Here is a 23,066-nt window from a genome sequence, read left to right as displayed (position 1 = left end):
TTATCAAGTACCACATCTGTCTAGAATTCTGTGTTTCCTCTGAATCATTGATTTGATTTAAAAACTCCCTCATAGGTGAGTTAAAGTCCCTCAAGTCTGCACTGGGAGAATTCTTTTTTCTAAAAGGTTATGTTATGTTGGTGAGGTGACTGCACTTCAGAAAAGTTAACTTTTGTTTTTCTTCTCCTCGCCACCTGGGTTGAAGCCAATCCAGAAGTCAAAGTCTTAATCTGCCACCTGGTATCAAATCAGTCGGGGCTCAGTTGCAAGAAAATGATTTGCTTGAAAAGAAAATAGCTTTGGGTATTTTATTATCTTGTTTCTATTAAGGGACCACACCTGTGTTGTGGGGTTTTCTTTGTCTTTGGTGTTTTTTTTTTAAGTCTGTTCCCTCTCAGGCATTTGTGCTCTTACTCTCTTTCTTTGGAGCCAGTTCACCCAGAACTCAAAGGAGGAAGAGTGATAGGTCTTTGTTCACGTTTGCCAGAAAGACAGTCATGTATGGGGGACTATTTAGCTGCCGATTCTCTGACCCACCAGACAGAAATCATTTAATCATGTGTTCTCACTCACTCATTCAAGAAATACTTACTGAGAAGTTTTTATTTTTCAGTAAGGTGACCATATCATTAATGTCCAAGCTGGAACAGTTTTGCATGTAAAAGTGGACACTACCTGATTCGCACTCTAAGGCAAATATAAACCAAGGTTTTCTCAGGTCAATCAGATGTCATTGGGTTCCCTATGTATTAGTGGCTGAATCTGGACTATTAGAGTCTTGGGTGATGCTAAAGTTTCTCAAAATCCCCTTAAGGATTAAGGACAAAGCCAGGAATGGGTGTAGGCTTCCAAAGGCATGAGATGAAAAGACATAAAAGATAAATTTAGATTAAAGTTGGACTAGACATTTCTAAAATTTTCCCACAACTTCCTTTTTAAAATAAATTTCATGTTTTAAAAAAAATGGAACCATGTCTCTGGAAGGTAATGACTCCACAATGGAAGCCAAGTTCCCCTGAGATGAGGCTACCTGGAGGGGCTTAGAAAAATGTTTAGAATTTATAAAGAATGAAATTTTCCATCAGGGCTAAGTGATGCTGATATCTTTTGAAAGAGGAGGAACAGAAGGGAACAGGAACAGTGTGTGATTTGTTATTAGCCTCTTCTTTAACTTGGAGTTTCTTCAATGCGGCTATTATTTTGTGTGTGATAATAAATGATATTAGCATGCAAACTCTTTTCCTATGGAAGATCTTTGGTTCTGAAGTGATTTGTTTCTCTTGCATCCCAGGTGCCTGTCCTGAGACCCATGGACCTGATGGTGGAAGCCACCCCGCGAAGAGTATTTGCCAACGCACACACATATCACATCAACTCCATATCCGTCAACAGCGACTATGAAACCTACATGTCCGCTGATGACCTGAGGATTAACCTATGGAACTTTGAAATAACCAATCAAAGTTTTAGTATCCTTTCTTTGTGACCAAGAATCAACTGGCCTGAATCAAGAGTATTCAGGTACGAGTGGGCTTGGGGAAAATATGGAATAGAAATGCAACATCTAGCATTTGTGGAGAACTTGCCCCTTTTAAAATGTGCTGGCACCTATGAGACTCTTTAATCATAACAATAAAATTAGGGAAATATTGTTATTACAAGTGGCGAGCCAGGGCTAGCTCTGGATTGGGACTCTGAATCAATTCCTTCATAGGGAGGCATTTATGTGCCATGAATTAAAATTAGAGGTGATTTTATCAACAATAGGATAAGACCCTAGAGTTCAGATTCTTTCTCTGTTCCTTTCTCTATTAAAGGATTCACAAATCTGTATGGACTGCATGGACCACAGACATACTGGTTTCCATTATATCATAAGAGTGAAAATAATAGTGGCTGATATTTATTGAGTTCCAAGCACTTGCACTGGGAACTTTAAGTATAGTATCACATTTTTTACCTCATTGAAGTATATTATGCTTATAGAAAAGTACACATATTATAATTGTACAGTTTGATGAAATTTCACAGCTTGAACTCACCTATAACCAGCATGGACATCCAGAAACAGAACTTTACTAACAATTCTCAATCCCCTATCATGCCTCTTTATATTAGTAACTTCTACCCCCAAGGACATATTTGATAAAACAACCCTGTAATGTAAGTATCATTATCTCCTGTTTAATTAAAATATAGAAAAGTCTGCTGGGAGCAGTGGCTCATGCCTGTAATCCCAGCACTTTGGGAGGCCTAGATAGGTGGATTTCTTGAGGATTTCTTAAGACCAGCCTGACCAACATGGCAAAACCCCAACTTTACTAAAAATACAAAAAAGAAATTAGCCAGGCATGGTGGCATGCACCTGTAGTCCCAGCTACTTGGGAGGCTGAGGCAGGAGAATCGCTTGAACTCAGGAGGCAGAGGTTGCAGTAAGCCGAGATTGTACCACTGCACTCCAGTCTGGGTGACAGAGCCAGACTCCATCTCAAAAATAAATAAATAAAAATAAAAAATATATAGAAAAGTCAAAAAAATGCCAAATAGCTGGGCCAGTATTTTCACCCCCACTATGTTGACCCTCTATTTCATAGTAAAAATTGGTCATTTATTGAATACCTATCATGTGCTCCATTCCTCACAAACCTGAGGCATGAGATTTATGAGGAATGGTACTGAACAACTCAGGCAACTGAACAATTGACCTAGGTATCAATATGGAGTTTTCTTTTCCACTTACCAGCCTCCCCTACTCTAACTCCATCTATCCATGAGCCCTGCCTCTAAAATATATGTCAAATCAACTCATATATCCCTATCTCCACTCCTACCTACCTACACTAGCATAAGCCACTGTTGTCTCTCACCTCTGTGACTGCAGCAATCTCATCTGATCTCCATTCACTCTTGCTCTTTTATACAGTACAGACCCTTCAACATGTAATTCAAATATCATTCCTTCCCTGATAAAAAATAAAAAATAAAAAAATAAATTCCAGTAGCTTCCCACTGAACTCAGAATAAAATCCAAGTTATTTAACTCGGCCTATAAGATTCTACATGATCTGGAACCTGTCTCCATCTTTGATATCCAGTCATGTCACTCTTCCCTAATTCACTTTGTTTCAGCCAACTAATCACTTTTCTGTTCCTAAGTAAACCTTATTCTTCCAGTCTTTGCATTTGCTGTTTCATCTTTCTAGAAAATTTTGCCCCTAGCATTCACATGGCTAGCTGCATGTCACTATTCAGGCCCCAGAGGTACTTTTTCCCATTAACTCTTAGTATCTACCAATAACTCTTTATCCCTGTTATCATCATGGTACTTACCATGATTTAAAATTTTTTTATTTATGTATTTTTGGTTTCTTCATATTAGGATGTAAATTCTACAAGAGCAAGGGTTTTGTATGAACTATTGCTGTTTTCCAGTATGTGGAACACTCTGACACAGAGAAAATTATTGGACCTGTCAAGTTTGAAATAATAGTAGGGCATCGAAGTAGAGCTATCCAGTAGACAGTTGATCATAAAATCTAACCTGGAAATTTAATTTTAAGAGTTATAGTAAAGCTCCAAAAGTTTGTATATAGAATAGACCCCATAATGGCTCAAACAAATAAAAGATTATTTTCCTGTAAAGTCTAATATTGATGATCCCCATCAGCAGGCAGCCTCCTCCAATCAGTAATTTGGAAACTCGGGTCTCTTTCATCTGCAGCTCCCCAATGTTACCATGTTTATAGCATGACTGTAAAAGGGAAGGTCATGGAAGATCACAAGTGGGAGATTCCTCTGAGCCAGGCTCTAAAAAAGCATACATTCCATTGGCTAGAATTCAGCCACGTGGCCACCTCTTACTGCAAGGCAGCCTGGAAAATGTAGTCTGGCTGTGTGCCCAGGAAAAAAAAGACCCGGTTTTGGTACACAGCTAGCTAGTCTCCACCACAGAGAGCACTCAACAGTCTCCAAGGGCTTTCAGGGAAGGCAGCTTTAATCAGGTAGTGGCAATTATGAGATATATTTGGAGGCAATGAGAACTGACCATCAGGATCATGCCTGGCATCTTTTGTTGATCACGGAACAGACTCCACATGCTGTCTGGGCCTGCCTACAGATTTTGCCTGGCAGTGCAGCTGCTAATAGAATGAGTGTGGGTGGTGGTTCCCTTTCTCTCTATCTATTCCAAGAGCCAGAAATCTGCTCAGGCTCAGCTGGCTGTCACTCTGAGCTTCTGCTTCCCCAGTCTAGGTGACATGTTTTCTGAATTTTGCCTCTAGGCCTTCAGGGGGGAGGGGAGTTTCTTTAGGCATTTTGGGAGACAGATGCCTTGGGGAGAATGCAAAGGGGAAATATTAATAGTGCAGTTTAGGTTATATTCTGCAGATGTGTGACAGACTGCCAGATGCTGGCATACAAATGAGACCGTGCCATTCACCCTTAAAGCAGCCATATGTAAAATAATCATTGTCATCATGAGAATGATGATAAGTGATATCTATATAGTTCTTTTCAACCAGACCGCCCTAAGCACTGAGCCTCTCATCACTGAAGTATAGCCACCTCTAGGGTAGGAAGCGGCCATCTTTCAAAACAGCTTCAGAAAAATACCAGCCACCAGGCAAGTCTCATTTCCACAACACCCCTTATGCACAAAGGAGACAGAAGAAACATGGTTCAGGATAGCATAATGTGGGATTCCCAAAGCATAGTGTGGCTACTACTGGGAGTGATAAGCAACGTGCTTCTAAGCAATACATAGACTTTTTTGGTTTTTATATTGATGTATTTATTTAATGAATGTCAAAAAACATAACCATCATATCCTACAATTTCACAGATATTCAATATCTATTTAGATTACAAAGTAAGTATATGGAAAGTATTGAGTAAATAGTGAGACAAGTGATCTGGAGATATGGTTAGAAAAAAGTCATGACTTCCTGCGACTGGCGTTTGGTGTGACTTTGGCATTATGGTTGAGAACTCAGTCTTTAGAATCCAACAAGTGACAGAGTTCTCACCCAGCCCTACCACTTTCTGGCTGTATAAACTTTAACATGTTTCTTAATTTATCCAAGCCTCCATTTCTCTATTTTGTCATCTGTAGAAAGCAGCTCTATCAAAGAGGATTATGAGAATGAAATGCGCGCGCACACACACACACACACACACACACACGCACACATTTAGGGCAGCACCTTGCTAAGCCAATGCTCAGTAAACAGGACTACCACAATCATGATAATTACGGAGAGAAACAAGGAAACTAGAAAAGTTGAACATTAGAATGGTAGCTTTTATTCTGCTAAATTTATTATCTGGATCATCTTTTCAATTCTAGACTCTTCCTTTGGCTCTGCAGTTGGGTGTCCTTTGCAAGATGTCGCCCTCTACTTACTAGATGTTTGCAGGAACTCTGAGGTCTAGGGCCTTGTGTTTAGCACCAGATCAGAGCAAGGCATTGCTAAACCTCATGATACCTGGTCATGAATTCTCTCCCTTCCATCTGTAGCCAGTCTGTCCTTGTCTTGTGTAACAGGTTCTCACATAAACAATCAAACTTTGGTCTTAATAGGCTAACTACATCAGGACCATAATAAGTCATTAATAGATTAGTAGTTTTCTAGGACAAGAGACAATAGCAATAAATGAAAATTTATATTAAAGGTGTTGCTTCTTTATGAAAACTATGGTATACCTAGAATCCTTTGAACTCTTTTCTTAGGACTAAGAATGAATTGACCTGAGTTCTTACCTTGTCCAACATGGGATCTATTAAATAGACCCATAACAAGTAAAAATAACAAGCCCTCAACAACGATAAATTGAGCACCTAGTTTGTGCCAGGCAAGAAAATGAGAAAAAACAAATTTGCCACTTTCAGAGTAATGTTCATCAAATATACTGAGTATATAATTACAAACTGAGATAATTTCTGTGAAGATAGGGAATATGGTTCTATGAATGCATTTTTTTAAATCCTGCTATAGACCAGGGAAGGCTTTGCTGAAGAATTGATTAAGATCTGAAAGAGGAAGAGTATGAGCTAACTTGGCAAAGAGGTGTGGAGAGAGGTGTTCAGTGTGTACAGAGGTCCTGTGGCAGGAGAGAATATGACGTGTTGGAGGAACTCTAAGAAGGCCACTATTTTTGAAGCCCAGAGAGTGAAGTGGAGCATGGCGTAAGCAAGGCTGGGAATGGTAGCAGAAGCTTCACCTTTCAGAAGTCCAGTCTCTGAACATGAGACAGAGGAATTATCTGGGAGAAGCCAACTGGACTCTAGGGATATTTCAACTTTGACCTTGGTCCTAACAACCCTGTATAGCAGCCTCATTTTATTTGTCAACCACGCTGAGGCCCTGTTAGAGTCAATTCCCTAATTAAGGGACCACATAGCCTCAACTCTTGGCTTCCAGGTTCTAGCACTCATTACTAACATGGACAGCAACTTCCTTTTAATTCAGTGAGATTCTGTCAGGCAGGCTTCCAGGGGAGCTGTGGGGTCTAGCACAAGTTTCTCCCCTCTTGTTGCTTCAGTGGCTTTCACCCTGCCCAATACATATTTAATATGACACCATGTGTCTCTTTGTCAGTCTCCTCATATTGAGCCTAGGAATTGGCAAACACTCCATGAATATTTACACATTGGCTTTTTTTTTAAGCTCTTAAGAGAGGAATATCCCTTGGAGTCCTCTTTGGAGATTTCCAGTGTCTCATCATCAAGCAACATGTCCTTTCAGCTAATAAGATCTTTATGCTTCATAATCATTGCTTAATATCCAAAGATTAAATTTAGACCATGGAAAGAAAAAAAGACCTCAAAGCAACTCATGTCCCTAAAAGGAAATCAAACTCATCAAACAAATATGCTGTGTTCACACAAAGATATTACTATTTTCTACCTTCTGTATCGGCAGACTTTAAGTGGGATATGAAAAGCCTCAGCTGCTTTTGAATGTGGGCACTTTACCCTGGTAAACATAGATTCCACTCTTCAACTTGGCCAATGTTTATAATACTCAGCCCTGCAGAAAAGCGTCCTACTTGGCTCTCCTATCCTCAATTGGCTTAGACAGGAATTGGGGAAATATGCATGTCAGTATTAGCAAAATCAGCAGCAATGGGACAGAGGCATATGAAAGTCACCTCATAAAGGCAATGCATATAAACCCTATCCTTGGAGAAATATGTGTTTCCTTCAGAAGGAGGAATATTCACACCAGTGTAAAACTACTTAATAAATTATCTTTCCCATTATCTTGTTTGATAATCAAAATTCTTAGAGGCTGATAGGGTTATACCCATTTATAGACAAAGAAATAGGAACCCAGAGAGAGAAAATGACTTTCCCAAATTCTCTTAGCAAAATGGGAATAGAATCAAAACTGAATCCCAATCTCTGGGCCCCATTTTGTTACCATCACAATCTTTTTCACAATATTATCTCGAACTTTACCCATCGAGATGAGGTTCCTGGTCTCCCAACTCTCTCAAAGATGATTTTAAGCCAGGAAAACTGCTCATTTTTAATGCTTTTTGCTTTCTTTGTTTAATAATATGTATTCATTGTAGAGATTTGGGGAAAATGAAATGACCAATAATCTCACTACCAATTTTGCTGTCTATACATTGGATTTGCATCACAGTTGTAACTTAATGCTAGCTAATTCAACAATGTGGGTTCAGGGGAAAATAAAAGAAATTTAAAGAGCCAAAAACAATTTAAAACTCCTGATTTACCCAAGAATCTTTCTTCTTTTTTTTTTTTTTTTTTTTTTGCAACTTTCCTAAGGAAAGAAGTTCAGGTTCCTAATCCACTTTTTTTTGCATTAGGACATTCCCTTTATTGATATTATATTTAATACAAATCATACATTAATACAAGTTATTTTTTGGTAAATTACTTTAGCAATAAACAATTCACCTCTTACTCTGCTAAAAGGTTAGAACAGGGGTTGGCAAACTATGCTCCCAGACCAAATTTATCCCGAAGTGTTTTTGTAAGTAAAGTTTTACTGGAACACAGCCACATCCTTTCAGTTACATATTATCTGTGGCTGCTTTCCTGCTGCAACTGCAAAGTTGAATAGTTGTGACAAAGGCCCAAAAGGCTGAAAATATTTGCTACGTGATCCTTATGGAAGCTCGCCTAGGTTAGGATATGGACTCTCACACTTTTCTATTCATTTATACATCAGGCATATTCACAGATTATTTTATTTTGTATATAGTTGGGATTATACCATATGCATTTTTCTTTTTAAAACAATCTTTTATTTCCACAGGCTTTGGGGAACAGCTGATATTTGGTTACATGAGTAAGGTCTTTAGTGGTGATTTATGACATTTTGGTGCACCCATCTCCTGAGCGGTATACACTGAACCCAATTTGTCGTCTTTTATCCCTCACCTCCTTCCCACCCTTTCCCCCTGAGTTCCCAGAGTCCATTGTGTCATTCTTATGCCTTTGCATCCTCATAGCTTAGCTTCCACTTATGAGTGGGAACATACAACGCCAAGAACCTTCCTTCTATTCAATCTAGGACATATAGAGACATAATTTCCCTCTCCCTGTCCTGCTTTTACTGCTTAGTAGTTATCACTGCCTAATATACTGTGTATTACACTCATTTACCTTGTTTATTGACTGTTCCCTACTAGAATATAGGCTCCATGGATCAGGGGGTTTGGGGTCTGCTTTGGTCACTACTGTATCTCCTGCACCCAGAAGAGTACTGTCAGGGTGTAGATTCTTTGGAAACACTTGTAGAATAAATGAAGAAATAAATGAGTGAAAATGGGCCCTTCTCTCTCTTTCTCTCTGTCTCTCTGTCTCTCTGTCTCTGTGTGTGTGTGTGTGTGTGTGTGTGTGTGTGTGTGTGTGTGTGTGTGTAATTTATGTGGTCATAGTCAGACTGTATATACTTTGTACCTAAGTTTCCTTACCCAAAATAATACACATGTTAAGTATGGAACGTATCCTAAGTTTTTGTTTTATTTTTCAATATAGGGTCTCGCTCTGTTACCCAGGCTGGAGTGCAGTGGCACGATTACCACTCACTGCAGCTTCAACCTCCCAGGCTCAATCAATCCTCCTGCCTCAGCCTCCCCAGTAGCTGGGACTACAGGTGCATGCCACCACACCTGGCTAATTTTTGGTATGTTTGGTAGAGATAGGGTTTCACCATGTTGCCCAGGCTGGTCTGAAATTCCCGGGCTCAAATGATCCACCCCCCTTGGCCTCCCAACTTGTTGGGATTACAGGCGTGAGCCACCATGCCTGGCCCTAAGATTTTTTCCTGCCTGAAATATAACTTCATTAAAAGAAAATGTGGAAATAGTACTGATCATTGAAATCAAAATAAAAACCATTCATAAACCCACCCTGATAGAACTATCACTAATGTTTTGGTGTCTTCCCATTTAGCTCATCATTTTCAGAGTATAAGTTTTAAATGACATCATCATACTATCGTTAGAATTTTGTGCACTATGGTTTTTTACAGACTTGGAAATTTCACTGCAAAAACAATGTAAGGAGATATATAAAAATTCATCTAATCACTTCCTTCTGTATATTTATTTCAGTTGTCAATATTCTTCTAATATAACACTGGACTTTTGTTTTCATAAAAAGCTTTCTCTAAACTTGGGATTAGGAAATGATATTTGAATGGCCCCCATGCTACCTCTTACCATCCTGCCATGACCCTCTCCATTCCCTCATCCCACCGCTGATGAACCATTTATGGCTCTGGCTTCTCATTTGTTTGAAGTGGATCCCTTAAGGAGTGACCTCCTGGTGTCTTCAATTATTATTTTAAATGATGCCTCAGGCCACTGCCTGGCACAGCGGTGCCCTCACCTTCCCCTCTTCTGCCTTCCAAGCATGGAGCTCAGCTGCCAAGCTGGCTGTGCCCCCTCCTGTCCTCAGAGCTGCCTCCAGAGTCCCAGCAGAGAGCCAGATTAACCCCTTTTGTTAGCAGATGTAATTTGCCTGGGCTCAGCATTAATAAGAAATGCCGTAAGCGGTCAGGTCAAGAAGAACAGATCTGTCAAGCCCCAGGGTTAATTTAATAGCAATCTGTTGGCTGTCGGGGTTGTATATTAGCCATGAATTCAATGCTCTGTTTTGCTTTTGCCATCTAGTTATTTGGGACAACAGGGACATAATTTGGATAGAGAGCTCTAAAGGATTTAAAAAAAAGAAAATTGACTGTCAAAATGCATCATTCCATTTTCAAGATTACACATGGAGCCACGCGTTGCTCATCTTCTTTCTCCTTCCCTCCCAACATGAAGGGCAAAATTACATATGCTGAAAACATGGATTGCCCTTTAGAGCCGTGCAGGGGAAAATGCCCGGGTTTCTAGAGGATACAGATGTCGAATATCCTCTCCCATCATCACCATAAGTCATTTAATTTTTAGCAACTAGACTTCTCTCAAATGTTTCTAGAACTCACCAAATCCTCCAACAGGTAAAAATCCAAACAATCCCTTGTCAGGATTTTGTCCCAAATTCTGCTTCAAAAAAAACAAAATCTTAAAGCACATAAAAATTCTGGTTCTTGAAAATTCAGTCACCAAAGTGGTAGGTAAATTAAGAGAGCACAAGCCTAAAGCCAGAAGAGATGGGGCTGCCCTCTCAGATTAGCTGGGAGTCTTTTCAAGAGAACCAAAATTGTCACATTTTGGCCAGCTTTGTGAGGCCATTCCTCAAAGGAGGCAGAGGGGCATGGTGAGAAAGAACCCAGGCTCCAGAGTCAGACAAGCTTGGGTTCAAATCCCAGCTCTGCCCACTGTGTCACATAACCTCAAGCAATGTATCTGAGTTCCCTCGGCTGTAAAATGGAGCTGTTAATAGTTCTGCCCTCATAAGGCTGAGACGAGGGGCAAGGGGGACAACACATGGAAAGTGTTAGCACAGGGCAGACCTGGCCTCTGATCAGCATTAGCTACTGGCCATATCTTTCTCTTAAATTCAGAGTGATTAAAAAGAGGGATAATCGTGGTTTCTTCCTGGAACCCCTTTGAGTCAAACTAAACAAGCCCTCTACTCAAAAAGGAAGACTGAGACCTGCCGGGGGTAGGAAGCCAAAGGCTTGGGGATGAGGGCTGGGAGGTGGGTAGGCTTGGAAGGTCCAGTGAGAGAAGGAAAGATCCAGAGATGGCAGCTCTAGGCAGATATTGTGGGCACAGCCCCACTGGCGTCCTTGATGGCGGAGGATGTTCCTGGTTTCATAGACATGTTTAGGCACTTTGTTTTTGCACATTCTGACTTTGGGGCTTTATTTTTAGGTGGGAAAAAATAACTGTAGCTGTAGCACCTCCCCCTCCCACACAGCGAAGATCCCTTCCAGTTCAGCTTGTTTTTAGAGCTATACTGGTAGAGGTTGAGAAAGCTGACACCAGATTTTCTTTCCCTATTTTGAGAAAAGAGAAACATGTTCACTGGCACCGTGGGGTATCAAGGCTTGCTCTGGAGGATGAAGAAATCTAACAGCAGCTGAACGCTAACCTCTGTTTACCCAACGCCATGTCATGGCCATAGAGCCCAGGGCGTGGGTCAGTGGCTGAGAGAGCACCAGAGCTGCAGCCTAGAGCCTCCTTCTGAGGGGCACAGGCTCCTGCTCCAAAGCATGTGGTGCTAACTGCAATCATATTTATAACTCTGGCAGAAGTTGAGTTGAAAGGTAGTATTTTGTGAAGCCAGGAGACCCACATGCCCTGGAGACCCAAGTAATATTTGCATCTGTGTTTGGTGGGAGAAATTGTAGTAACATGTTAGCTCAGTCTCAAGCCAATTTTAGAAAGAACCCAACAGGGTTTATAAGAGATAATAAATGGGAAAGAGGCACAACCAAATACAAAGCCATTGTTGCAACAAATTGCATGTTGAAATGTTGTAGCAGGAGCATAGGTGATGTTTGATCATAGATATTACTTTGTTAGTGCTAGCGGGACTAAAAATATCAGTGCATTTTCTTGTACCACATCTAAACTCTAAGGAGGGGACTATGCTACTAGGTTAATGAAAAACATGCAAGACTTTCATCCATCTCAGTCTAATGGGGCAGTTATATCAAGTTATTGCTTGTTGATTCAATACATTGTTGTCCAAAATATGGTGCATAAACTCCTGGTACACTCATTTGCAACTATTTTATATATTATATAAAATATAATATATATAATATATATAAAATATATATAATATATATACACACAAATGCAATATATAATATATTGATCTTTATGCATGTTACTTAAAGTATAGCTACCTTATTAAACCCATGATTTTATGAATATTGGGTTACTGTTTAGATAAAGCTAAGTAAAGAAAACAGTGAATCAATTTAAAGTTGATCTGAAAGAAAAATGTCAAGTAAAACGTACTACCTGATGATGCACAGATAGGGCAAAAATCACAAAGGTGGCTCACAAGTGGGAAAAATCTAGGAAAAGTGGGAGTCCTGTTTGTCAGCTTCACTGTGTAGCAGCATCCACATCACAAGGCTCGTTCTTTGCAGGATGTTGCTGGGTCCTCAGACAGTGCCTCGGCCCCTCTGTGTCCTGATCCCCCAAGCTCTGAGTGGAGGTGTGAAGAGATCTGTACAAACCCACTCCTTCACTCATGCCAGACATCCTACAGAAGGGGGTTGTTTTCATTGAGTCACCTTCATAAATAAAAGAGTAAATGTTTCATTCCAATATACAAGGATATAGTCTTTAAAAAACAGAGGTATAAATCTTGATCAGAAAGGGAAATACTGAGAAGAAAAAACCCAGATGATAAAACTAAGGATATTTTCCATGGGACCCTAAAAATTTCCAACTAGATGGCTTCTTTCTGATACTTAAAAACTCCCTCACAAGCTGAAAAGCAGATCACAACTTACAGAGACTATAGAAGTCTTATATATCATACATGAAAGAAATGTTGCATAATTATGAAAGAGCACAGACTTTGCACCTGGGATGAAATCCTAGTGTTGTCATTTAGCCATGTGACTTGAGGCAAGTTACTTTATGCACTTGGAGCATCCGTTTCCACCCCTGAAAAAATGAGGATAAGGAAAATGCTGATATGTAGAGTTCTTGTAAGGATTAAATGAGATAAAGTACATGATATGCTTTGCACAGTGAATGGCCTATAGCTAGTGCTAAATTATTGGTGGCAGCTATTATTATTATCATCAACATATTATAAAGAAGGGCTTAGGGATTTCATGAAAGAGAGTGTGCACTCTATTATTATAGATATCACTTACCAGCCCAAGAATCCAGTTAAGGAATCAGACAAAATGAATTATTTGGTTATAATAGGACTAGTACCTTAATCATTATTATAAAATGAGAAGCAAAATCTTTGCAACTTGGTACATTTTAGCCTGATTGCACAAGCAGTTAACTTTAGTCATGAGTGGATGTCTTTTACATGTTTTTAGAGGATAAAACACAAATGAGGAGTCAAGAGACCTGAGTTCTAATGCTGCCTCTGACTACGGGGTAACCCTGGGCTGTTAAAGTTCCTGAGGCTCATCTCTCTGGGACAAGTTTATGATGAGGATCCAGCATGTGCATAGCAAATCTTGACATATTACACTAATGTAAGATGGTGCCATTGCTAATTCTACCCTTCCCCAAGTTCCTGCCTCCTTCTCCTGGTTTCTTCCTTGACTCGTCTGTGCCAGATATCGTGGACATTAAGCCAGCCAACATGGAGGAGCTCACGGAGGTGATCACAGCAGCCGAGTTCCACCCCCATCATTGCAACACCTTCGTGTACAGCAGCAGCAAAGGGACAATCCGGCTGTGTGACATGCGGGCATCTGCCCTGTGTGACAGGCACACCAAGTGTGAGTAGCAGCTGAAGGGAGGTGGGGGGACATGGCCACTGGCTCCAACATGCAGGGGGAGGGCCTGGAAGCTTATGATCTCCCTTTCTACACCAGACACACTAGGAGTAAAGAAACTACAAGTGGGAGTCAGCTCCGTATTTTATATTTCAGTAAAGATGAACATTCACGTTCGATTCCAAAACATCCAGAGATGAAAATAAATAAGACATGACCTTCATCAGAAAAGGTTTTAAATAACAGTGTGATGTGATCCAAATTATGTGTTAAGGAAATCATGCTTGCTGCCATGGGGAGAATGACTTTGAGGAATAGCAGGGAGACCAGTTAGGAGACCATTGAAGGGTGGCCTAGACAAAGAAGTGAGTGGAAATTGAGAGGGTAGATGGGTTCTGGACACATCTTTTTTTTTTTTTTTTTAATCCATGTAACCTGCACAGTACTGCACAGATCTTGGCAATAAAGTTAACAGGACTTGCTGAACTGCGTGGGAGGCTGAGAACATAAAAGGCATCTAGAACAGCAGCTGGGGGAAGGAACTGGTGGCTTCTTGGAGAGATTGTGACTATAGGATGCCAGAGCCACGTCGTAATGACCATGGTTTTTAAAACCCGAATTTTTTTCATCAAAGTCAGTGAACGGCCATAATAGTAACCAGAGGAGTAATATGATCAGAATTAGTTGTTAGGGAAATTGTTCAGACAGAAGGCAGAAGGATAAAGGTTAAATTCTGGCTAAGAGAACAAAGAAACAAGGAGACAGGTTAGGAAGCCACTATAATATAGATAAGCACTTCTTAACAGTACACCATTGAATCTTGTGCTACCTAGTTTTTTGTTTCGGGGAAGGGGCTGTCCTGTACATTGTAGGATGTTTAGCAGCATCTGTGGCCTTACCCACTAGATGCCAATAACACAAGCCCAGTTATGATAACCAAAAATGTCTCCAGACATTGTGAAATATCCTCTTGGCGAAAACATTACTCCCGGTTGAGAACCACTGATCTAAACTACAATTCATTCAGTCACAGATACAGCATGATATTCTTGTATCTACAATGTATTTGTTACAATAAAGAACTCTGAGTGGTACAGTGGAAAGGTAAGACTTATTTCCTATGCTCAAGGAATTTAAAATTTGGCTAATGAGGCAAGATGCACCCAAGAAGCATTTCAGGAACAATGTATAAGGCAGTTCAGTTTTAATACTCAAGTGAATGGTGGAGATAATTATGGGTTAGGTCATTCAGAGGGGGTTTAGATGTTCGAAACAGACCTCACAGGGAAGGCAGAGGCTGAGTAGATGACTGTTGAAGTACAAGTAGGATTTGGTTAGGTGGGAAACAGAAAGAAGAGTATTGTTGGCAGCAAGCACAGAATGGGCAAAATTCTGAAGTTACTAAAATAATGGAACTTTTGAAGAGTGTTAAATAAAAAGTGTCAGGCTTGGGGGAAAGGGGAATCTTGGGTTAATGAGGTTAAATAGGGATGATGGTTTATATCAGGTTGATCCTTGAAGATCGGATTCCAAAGTTTATGCTGTCATGTATTCATGCATTCAGTGAGTACTTATTTTATACCCAGAGTCTGGTTCCCATAGTATCCAGACCTTCTTAAGCTGTTCTACCAAACACAGTTGTGGTGGGGCCAAGCCATGAGCCCTGCTGCCATGGAAGGAGGGCACAGAGAGGAATCCTGTTCCCCCTGTGTGCTCTGGGTTGGCCCAACCTACCAGCAAAGGTAAAACAGCACATGCCTGGCAGAGACCGGCGACCCTGGGGGAGGTGCTGACCACAACAGATTTTCTTTGAAGCCTTACTTTTCTTTCTAAAATTTCATGTGAGTTTTACATTTCACCCCCATATAATATCTATTTTCACTTTAATAATTACATTTCTATCCCCCACTCTCAAATTTTAAACAAAGTTGATGTTTCTAAAAGATGTAACATTTATCATATGGTTTCCTATACTTTCTAGTATACCCCACATCCAGATATAGGAGGCCTCATTCATTTATTTATTTAATCAATATTTGTTAATCACATATTTTATGTCAGGTACTGTATCAGACTCTGGAGACACAAGGGTGAGCAAAAACAGACCTGGTTTCCTCCCTCTTAGAGCTCACTGTCTGTATTAGGGTTCTCCAGACAAACAGAACCAGTAGGGTATGTGTGTGTAAGTAAAAAGATTTATCATAAAGAATTAGATCACATGGTTATAAAGGCTGACAAGTCCCAAGCTCTACAGCCATGAAGCTGAAGACCCACGAGAGCTGCTGGTGGTGTTCTAGTCTAAAAGCCATCAGATACCGGGTAATCCCAGCACTTTGGGAGGCTGAGGCGGGTGGATCACCTGAGGTCAGGAGTTTGAGAGCAGCCTGGGCAATGTGGTGAAACCCTGTCTCTACTAAAAATACAAATATTAGCCAGGTGTGGTGGCACACACCTGTAATCCCAGTTACTGGGGAGGCTGAGGCAGAAGCATCACTTGAACCTGGGAGGCATAGGTTGCAGTGAGCTGAGATCGCCCCACTGCACCCCAGTCTCAGCGACAGAGCAAGACTGTATCTCAAAAAAATAAATAAATAAAGCCCTCAGGCTGAAGACCCAGGAAAAATCAGTGCTTCAGTTCAGGTCCAGAAACAAGGGGAGAAAAAAACAATGTTCCAGCTCGAAGGCAGTCAGGCAGAGGAGTTCTCTGTCCCTTGCAGGAGGGTCAGCGTTTTTATTCTCTTCAGGCCTTCTGCTGATGAGATAAGGCCCATCAACAGTAGACAGTACAATCTCCTTTACTCAGTTTATTAATGTAAGTGTTAAACTATTCCAAAAACACCTTTACAGAAACACCCAGAATTTCTAGCCAAATATCTGGGCACCTCATGGCCCAGTCAATCTGATGTATAACACTAACCACACTGTCTAAGGAGAGAAGATGTATTAGTTAGAGAATAGAAACAAATATAGTATCACAACTGCAATACATGTATAAGAGAGAGGCATGTGCTGGTACAAGTAGGGGTGATGAGGACTCAACAAGGCAGTGGCTGCTGAGCTGAGACTTAAGGATGGAGAATTGGATGGGGAGAGCCCAGGGAAGAATCATGCAGTCATACAGAAGCAGGAAGCCGGTCAAGCCACACACCCAGGGAGCCCCAAAACTGCTTCTCCCTCCAGCCTCAGCCCCACACAGCCCCAGAGAAGCAAAGCCCTGGTGACCGTCCTGAAGGAGGTTGAGGAGCCAGCTACTGGCCTTCAGGCCTCTGCCCAGCCCTGTCCTCCCACTCCCTATTCCAACACCAACAGAGTTCTGAATTGCAAGCTGCCAGCCTACTAATCTAATTAAGACGCAAAAGAAATTCATTTTCCCGACTCCTCCAAAGTACCAACCTTCTTCAGCGCACATCTCCCTTTGTTCAGCTGCTGTGGCTACGGGCCCCAGCTCCTGCCAGCTGGGAGAACAAGTTCAATCTGACCCCTAGCCTGACATTTCATATTGATTTTTTCCATCCTCCTCAAATGGCAGCCTGCAGTCGACCGCAGTTCAGCTGAGGTGTGCGATCGGAATTGAGACAGTTCATCAGAGTTCAAAATGAAAAGCAACATCGGCTTTCGGAGATGAGCACTGAGAAGGAGGGTATTTAATAACCATCAGCATTTAATCAAACTGCCGAGGAGAACCACGTTATCAGAGCTGCATTTATTAATTTCCATATGTCCCTCACTCTGCATACTCAGCGGGGGTTGGAAGGGATGATTCTTTTTCTCCCTCGCCTATTTTTTTCTACCACTTCTGGCGGTAGTGACAAGGGTTGTGTTTGCAGTTTAGATGCCTGAAACAATAGGGTGCTGATGGTGGCAGCACTTAGGTAGAGTAGATTATGCTTTTCCCTTTCCATGCGTGAGTATCAGGGTCTGGGTGAAGAAACTGGCCAGGTGTAATGGACACCAACCTGGGGAATGAAAGGAATTAAGCCTGAACTCCTTTCCAATGTTCCCCATAAATCTGGTCTCTGCTAACCTCTCCAGGCTCAGCTCCCTGTAGCCTGGCCACACTGGCTTGCTTCCTGCACTTCCATACATCCAGTCCCTTCCCATCTCTGGGCCTTTGCACATGCTCTTCTGCCTGGAATGCTCTCCCACCACGCACCCTACCTGTCTGGCCTGTACTGACTTTTTAAGTTTCTGAGAAAATGTCACTACCTAAGAGTTAACTTCTCTGTCCACCCCATCTGTACCTACCATCTCTCGATCTCATCGCTCTATTTTATTTCTTTATTTCTTTCATAGCCTCCATTATAGTTGTTTGCTTTACTTAGCCTCTGTCTTGCTGACTGGAATACAATCTTTATGAAGACAGGGACTTTATCTCAGTAATTACTGAATTTGTACAACATTTATATAGCACCTGGTGGGACTTCATAGAACATCTGTGGTGGAAAGGCAGGCAGATAGGAAAAGACAAGTGAAAAAAGGCACATTAGTTTACCAGGGCTGCTGCAACAAAGTACCATGGACTGCACTGCTTAAACAATTCAACTATTTTTTCAAAGTTCTGGAGGCTGGAAGCCCAAGATGAAGTGTTGGCAGGGTTGGTTTCTTCTGAGGTCTGTGAAAGAAGGATAAATTCCACACTGCTCTCCTTGGCTTGAAGATGGCTGTCTTCTCCCTTTGTCTTTACATCACCTTCCGTCTGTGTCTGTGTCCAAAATTCCTCTTCTTATGAGGACGCCAGTCCTATTAGATCAAGGCCCACTCTGTTGACCTTATTTTTTTTTTTTTTTTTTTTTTTTTTTTTTGAGACGGAGTCTCGCTCTGTCGCCCAGGCTGGAGTGCAGTGGCGCGATCTCGGCTCACTGCAAGCTCCGCCTCCCGGGTTCACGCCATTCTCCTGCCTCAGCCTCCCGAGTAGCTGGGACTACAGGCGCCCACAACCGCGCCCGGCTAATTTTTTGTATTTTTAGTAGAGACGGGGTTTCACCGTGGTCTCGATCTCCTGACCTTGTGATCCTCCTGCCTCGGCCTCCCAAAGCGCTGGGATTACAGGCGTGAGGCACTGCTCCCGGCCCTGTTGACCTTATTTTAAGTACCTGTTGAAAGGCTCTATCTCCAAATACAGTTGTATTTTGCAGTACTGGGAGTTAGGACTTCAATATATGAATGGGGTGGCGAGGCGGGGCGACACAACTCAGACAGGAAAGAGATAAAAGTCATCAAGAACACAAGCCCTGGAGCCAGCAGTTCCAGACATTGTTTCTGGGCCTCATTGCCGCCAGATGCCTGGGCAGGTGCTGATGTTGACACCTTCCTCCAGGAGGTAAGAGGGCAAAGAGGTCATGGACACAGGGCTCTTGCACAGCCCCTGACACATTTGAAGCACACAATAAGCATAACTTTTATTAAAGGTAGGAGAGAAACTAGATAAAGGACCAAAGGTTCAGGATGATAGAAACCTGTGCATTGGGTCTCGACAGTTTCACCAGGCGGGGTTGTCCATGTGTGTTAGGACAGTGATGCCTGGAGGCTTTCATGTGGTGCTAGAACACTTTCTTTCTGAACAAAGGGGACTTTAATTGATTTTAGAGGCATTGAGGTACCTGATTTCTATTAAAAAGCCAATCTTGAAGGGAGAGGTTCCCCAATAAGTAGGGTGTGATTTAGCAGCATAAAAGCAGGTGAAATCCTCAAGTGGGACTGGGAATGGAAAAAGGGATACCTTGAAAGGTCTCAGAGACTTGACTTGACAAAGACCTGGGGACACAAAGGTGTAGCAAGTGGAGAAATGCTTATGAATGTTAAAGCTGCATACGAAATGACAATCTCGCCATGAATGCAGCAAGGTCAGGATAAGTATATGTGGGCAAAGACAAGCAGAGGCTGTATGAAAGGGATGAGGTCAGGGGCCATGAAATGTGGGCATTTTTCTTATTTTCTAGATTCCCTCCAAGGTTGTTGTTTTACTTCTATAACTTGAAGAAAGTTGATGAATGACCGAAGAGCCCCACTGGGCACCTTACCTCCAGGGTAGAGATAGCAGAAAACATCAAAACTCCCTGCACATCCCAGCAGCCCCTGTCATAGGTACTGGGATGAGGCAAGGCAGTGAGGAGCCCAGCATGATGTTCCCTGTAAGCACAGCCCAGGATATTTTTGTTTTGTTTCTTCCCTCTGTCAAACCAAGCTGACAGTAGTGAGTTAATTCAGGGACTGGGTCAAAACAGAGGAGGAAAATCAACATAGTTGAGCAGCCACTATCAGCTTGTATCCATGGCCTAACTGGCGATCTTGAACAGGTTACCTAACCTCTGTGCTTCAACTTACTCACCTATAAAATATGGGTAGTGGAAGTGCTTACCTTGTAGGGTGCTTGTGAGGATTAAATAACACCCATGGAGCCTTAAAATGATGCCTGGTGCATAGTATAAGCATCATGTTATGGTTGGAGTGAAGATATTATCTTGCTTCCCTACCACAAGTGTCTTTTAAGAGTGGGAGCAGGAAGAGCAGCAGCAATCAAAACTAGTAATGTCAACAGCCTGATTCACAGCTAACTTCCATGACATTTTACTGTGTCCAGGAAGTAAGCCAAGTATACATGCATGAGCTCATTTAATCTTCATAACAACCCTATGAAGTACATACTGCCATTATTCACATCCTAGAGATGAGGCAACTAGCTAAAAGGGGGAAAGATACACTTATGGCCACCAAGGAGCAAGTGGTGAAGTTAAGGTTTGAGCCAGACCACCTGTAGCTCTTCAAGAAAACACCAAAAACCACTTATTCAACTAAGATTGGTTAAACACCTGCTGGTTTCTGCCTTTAGGGAGCATACCTTCTTGTGGGGCAGGATGAGAGAGAACATACAAATGTACAAATAAACAAGGTCATTTCAGACATGATTAAAAAAAAAAAAAAAAAGGCTGTAAGAAAATTAGCAGGGTCAGGAAGTAGTGGTATGTGGCAAAGCCTTTAAATTGAGACCTGTTATCAGAGGGATCCAAAGAGAAAGCCAACATCTAAGTGTGAAGGCCCTAACAGAGGAGCAACCTTGTGTGTTCAAAGAATAGATAAAAAGATCAGTGGATGAATACAAGTAGGCTAGGGACAGTGCAGAAAGTGAGGCCACGGCCAGGCATGGTGGCTCATGCCTGTGATCCCAGCACTTTGGGAGGCTGAGGCAGGCGGATTGCTTGAGGCCAGGAGTTCCAGACCAGCCTGGCCAACATAGTGAAACCCCATCTCTACTGAAAATACAAAAATTATCTGGGTGTGGTGGCGCACACCTGTAATCCCAGCTACTCAGGAAGCTGAGGTAGGAGAATCACTTGAACCTGGGAGGCATAGGTTGCAGTGAGCCAAGATTGTGCCACTGCACTCCAGCCTGGGCGACAGAGAGAGACAGAGAGGAGAGAGAGACAGAGGAGAGAGAGACAGAGAGAAGAGAGAGACAGAGGAAAGAGAGAGAAAAGAAAGGAAGGAAAGGAAAAGAAAGGAAAAGGGGAGGGAAGGAGGAAGAGAGGGAGGGAGGAAGACAGGGAGGGAGAAAGGGAGGGAGGGGAAAAGGAAAGTGAGGCCAGAGAGGTAGGCTGGGGCCAGATCATGGAGAGCTTTATGGGCCAGAGCAGAGCACTTGGATTTCACTGTAAGTGAGATGGGAAGCCATGAGATCGTGCTAAGAAGGAAGTGAATACTGTTTATGACCTTAAAAGAGTTCTCAGACAAGGGGTGCCAGGCCTGGAAAGCAGAGAGACCATTTAGAGGTTGTTGCCACAGTCTGGAGGAGACATGATAATGGTTCTGACCAGGGTGGGCACAGTGAAGTGGTGGTAAGTGGGCAGATTCAGGATCCCCTTAGGAGGTGAGGCTAAGAGGACTTGCTGAGAGATTGGCAGTGAAGAGGTGATGGAAAAGGGAAAATCTAAGATAACTGATAGGTTTGGTGCTTGAGTGACTGTATGGTACCATATACTGAAATGAGGAGACTGGGGAAGGAACAGTTTTGGCATGGAAAGACCAAGCATTCTCTTTTGGATGTGTCCAGATTGGAGATGTCTGTGATTCATCCAATTAGAGAAGTCTGGCAGACAATTAGATAACATGAGTCTGGAAGTCTGGGGAGAGGTCTGAGCTGGAGCTATAAATTTAGGAATCATGAGCATGTCATGGCTATTTTAAGCCATGGGATGGGATAATGTCAATTAGGGCAGAAGGTATGGTTAGAGAATAACTGAGGGCCCAGGAATGAGGCAAAGGCCACACCGACATTTACCAATGGGGTAGGGGAAAGAAAGAGGTGGTTTTTATGGATGATCAAGTATGAGCTGCCAGGGAAGTGAGCAGAAAACCAACACATGTAAGCTGAGAGAAGACAGTGATTTAGAAATACATTAGGATCAACTATGTCAAATGCTTCTGAGAGGGCAAGAAGGATGAGACGGGGGAAGTGATCATAGGATGTGGGCTCATGGAAGTCTTTGTCCATTAATTAGTTAAAGTAAAAGCAGTTAGCACACTGCCTGACACATAGTAGGTTCCCAGTACACGTTTGCTGAATGCAATCAATCGTGTGTGTGTAATGGCACAGGGTAGGTTCTGCAGTAGCATCTTAATTCCATTGTGGTTTGGGCAGACCTTCCTTCTTCCTCACCTGCCCCTCGAGCTTCCATCTTGTTGAGAGGGAATGTCTAGTGCTGGGGAATTGCAGAAGCTGAATCTGGCCAGGGAAGGTCTTGAGGGCCAAGGCAAGGAGCCAGGGTTCCCCTCAGCAGTAGCGATGGAGCTGCCCTGCAGCACCAATCCTTTGCACTGGCTCTACCAGCAAGTTCGCTGCCTGTAGACACTCTCTTCTAGCAGCAAGGCCCTTCTGCACTGGCAAGTCTGCAACCCAAGGATTGGCCACAGAAATCCCCTCCTTCAGATGACACCAAAGCAGCCTTCCTGTCCAGGGGCAGTCTGACTTTTTCATGCTGAGGGGCAAATGGCATAAGCACTTTAGACCTTAAAATCTGAGATGTTAGGCCAGACGCAGTGGCTTATGCCTATAATCCCAGCACTTTAGGAGGCCGAGGGGGGCAGATCACTTTAAGTCAGGAGTTCGAGACCAGCCTGACCAATAAGGTATTTTAATACCTTAACCCTGTCTCTACTAAAAATATAAAAATTAGCTGGGCATGGTAGTGCACACCTGTCATCCCCGCT

General features: G+C 42.3%; 1 protein-coding gene across 31 annotated transcripts in view; it reads left to right on the top strand.

Moving 5' to 3' along the window:
* Nucleotides 1-23,066, top strand: part of PPP2R2B (protein phosphatase 2 regulatory subunit Bbeta) — a 484,188-nt gene that overhangs the window by 427,146 nt on the left and 33,976 nt on the right. For all 31 annotated transcript variants that reach the window (XM_073994542.1, XM_005558159.3, XM_005558150.4 and 28 more), the window contains 2 exons: nt 1,292-1,469; nt 13,701-13,865. In XM_073994542.1, coding sequence (XP_073850643.1) covers nt 1,310-1,469; nt 13,701-13,865 — 325 coding nt within the window. In that variant the 5' untranslated portion in view covers nt 1,292-1,309. The remainder of the gene's footprint in view (nt 1-1,291; nt 1,470-13,700; nt 13,866-23,066) is intronic.

This window comes from Macaca fascicularis, chromosome 6, assembly GCF_037993035.2.
Source record: "Macaca fascicularis isolate 582-1 chromosome 6, T2T-MFA8v1.1".
Lineage (NCBI taxonomy): Eukaryota > Metazoa > Chordata > Mammalia > Primates > Cercopithecidae > Macaca > Macaca fascicularis.
The sequence above is the reverse complement of the archived record's forward strand: the minus strand, read 5'-3'. Positions and strand labels throughout refer to the sequence as shown.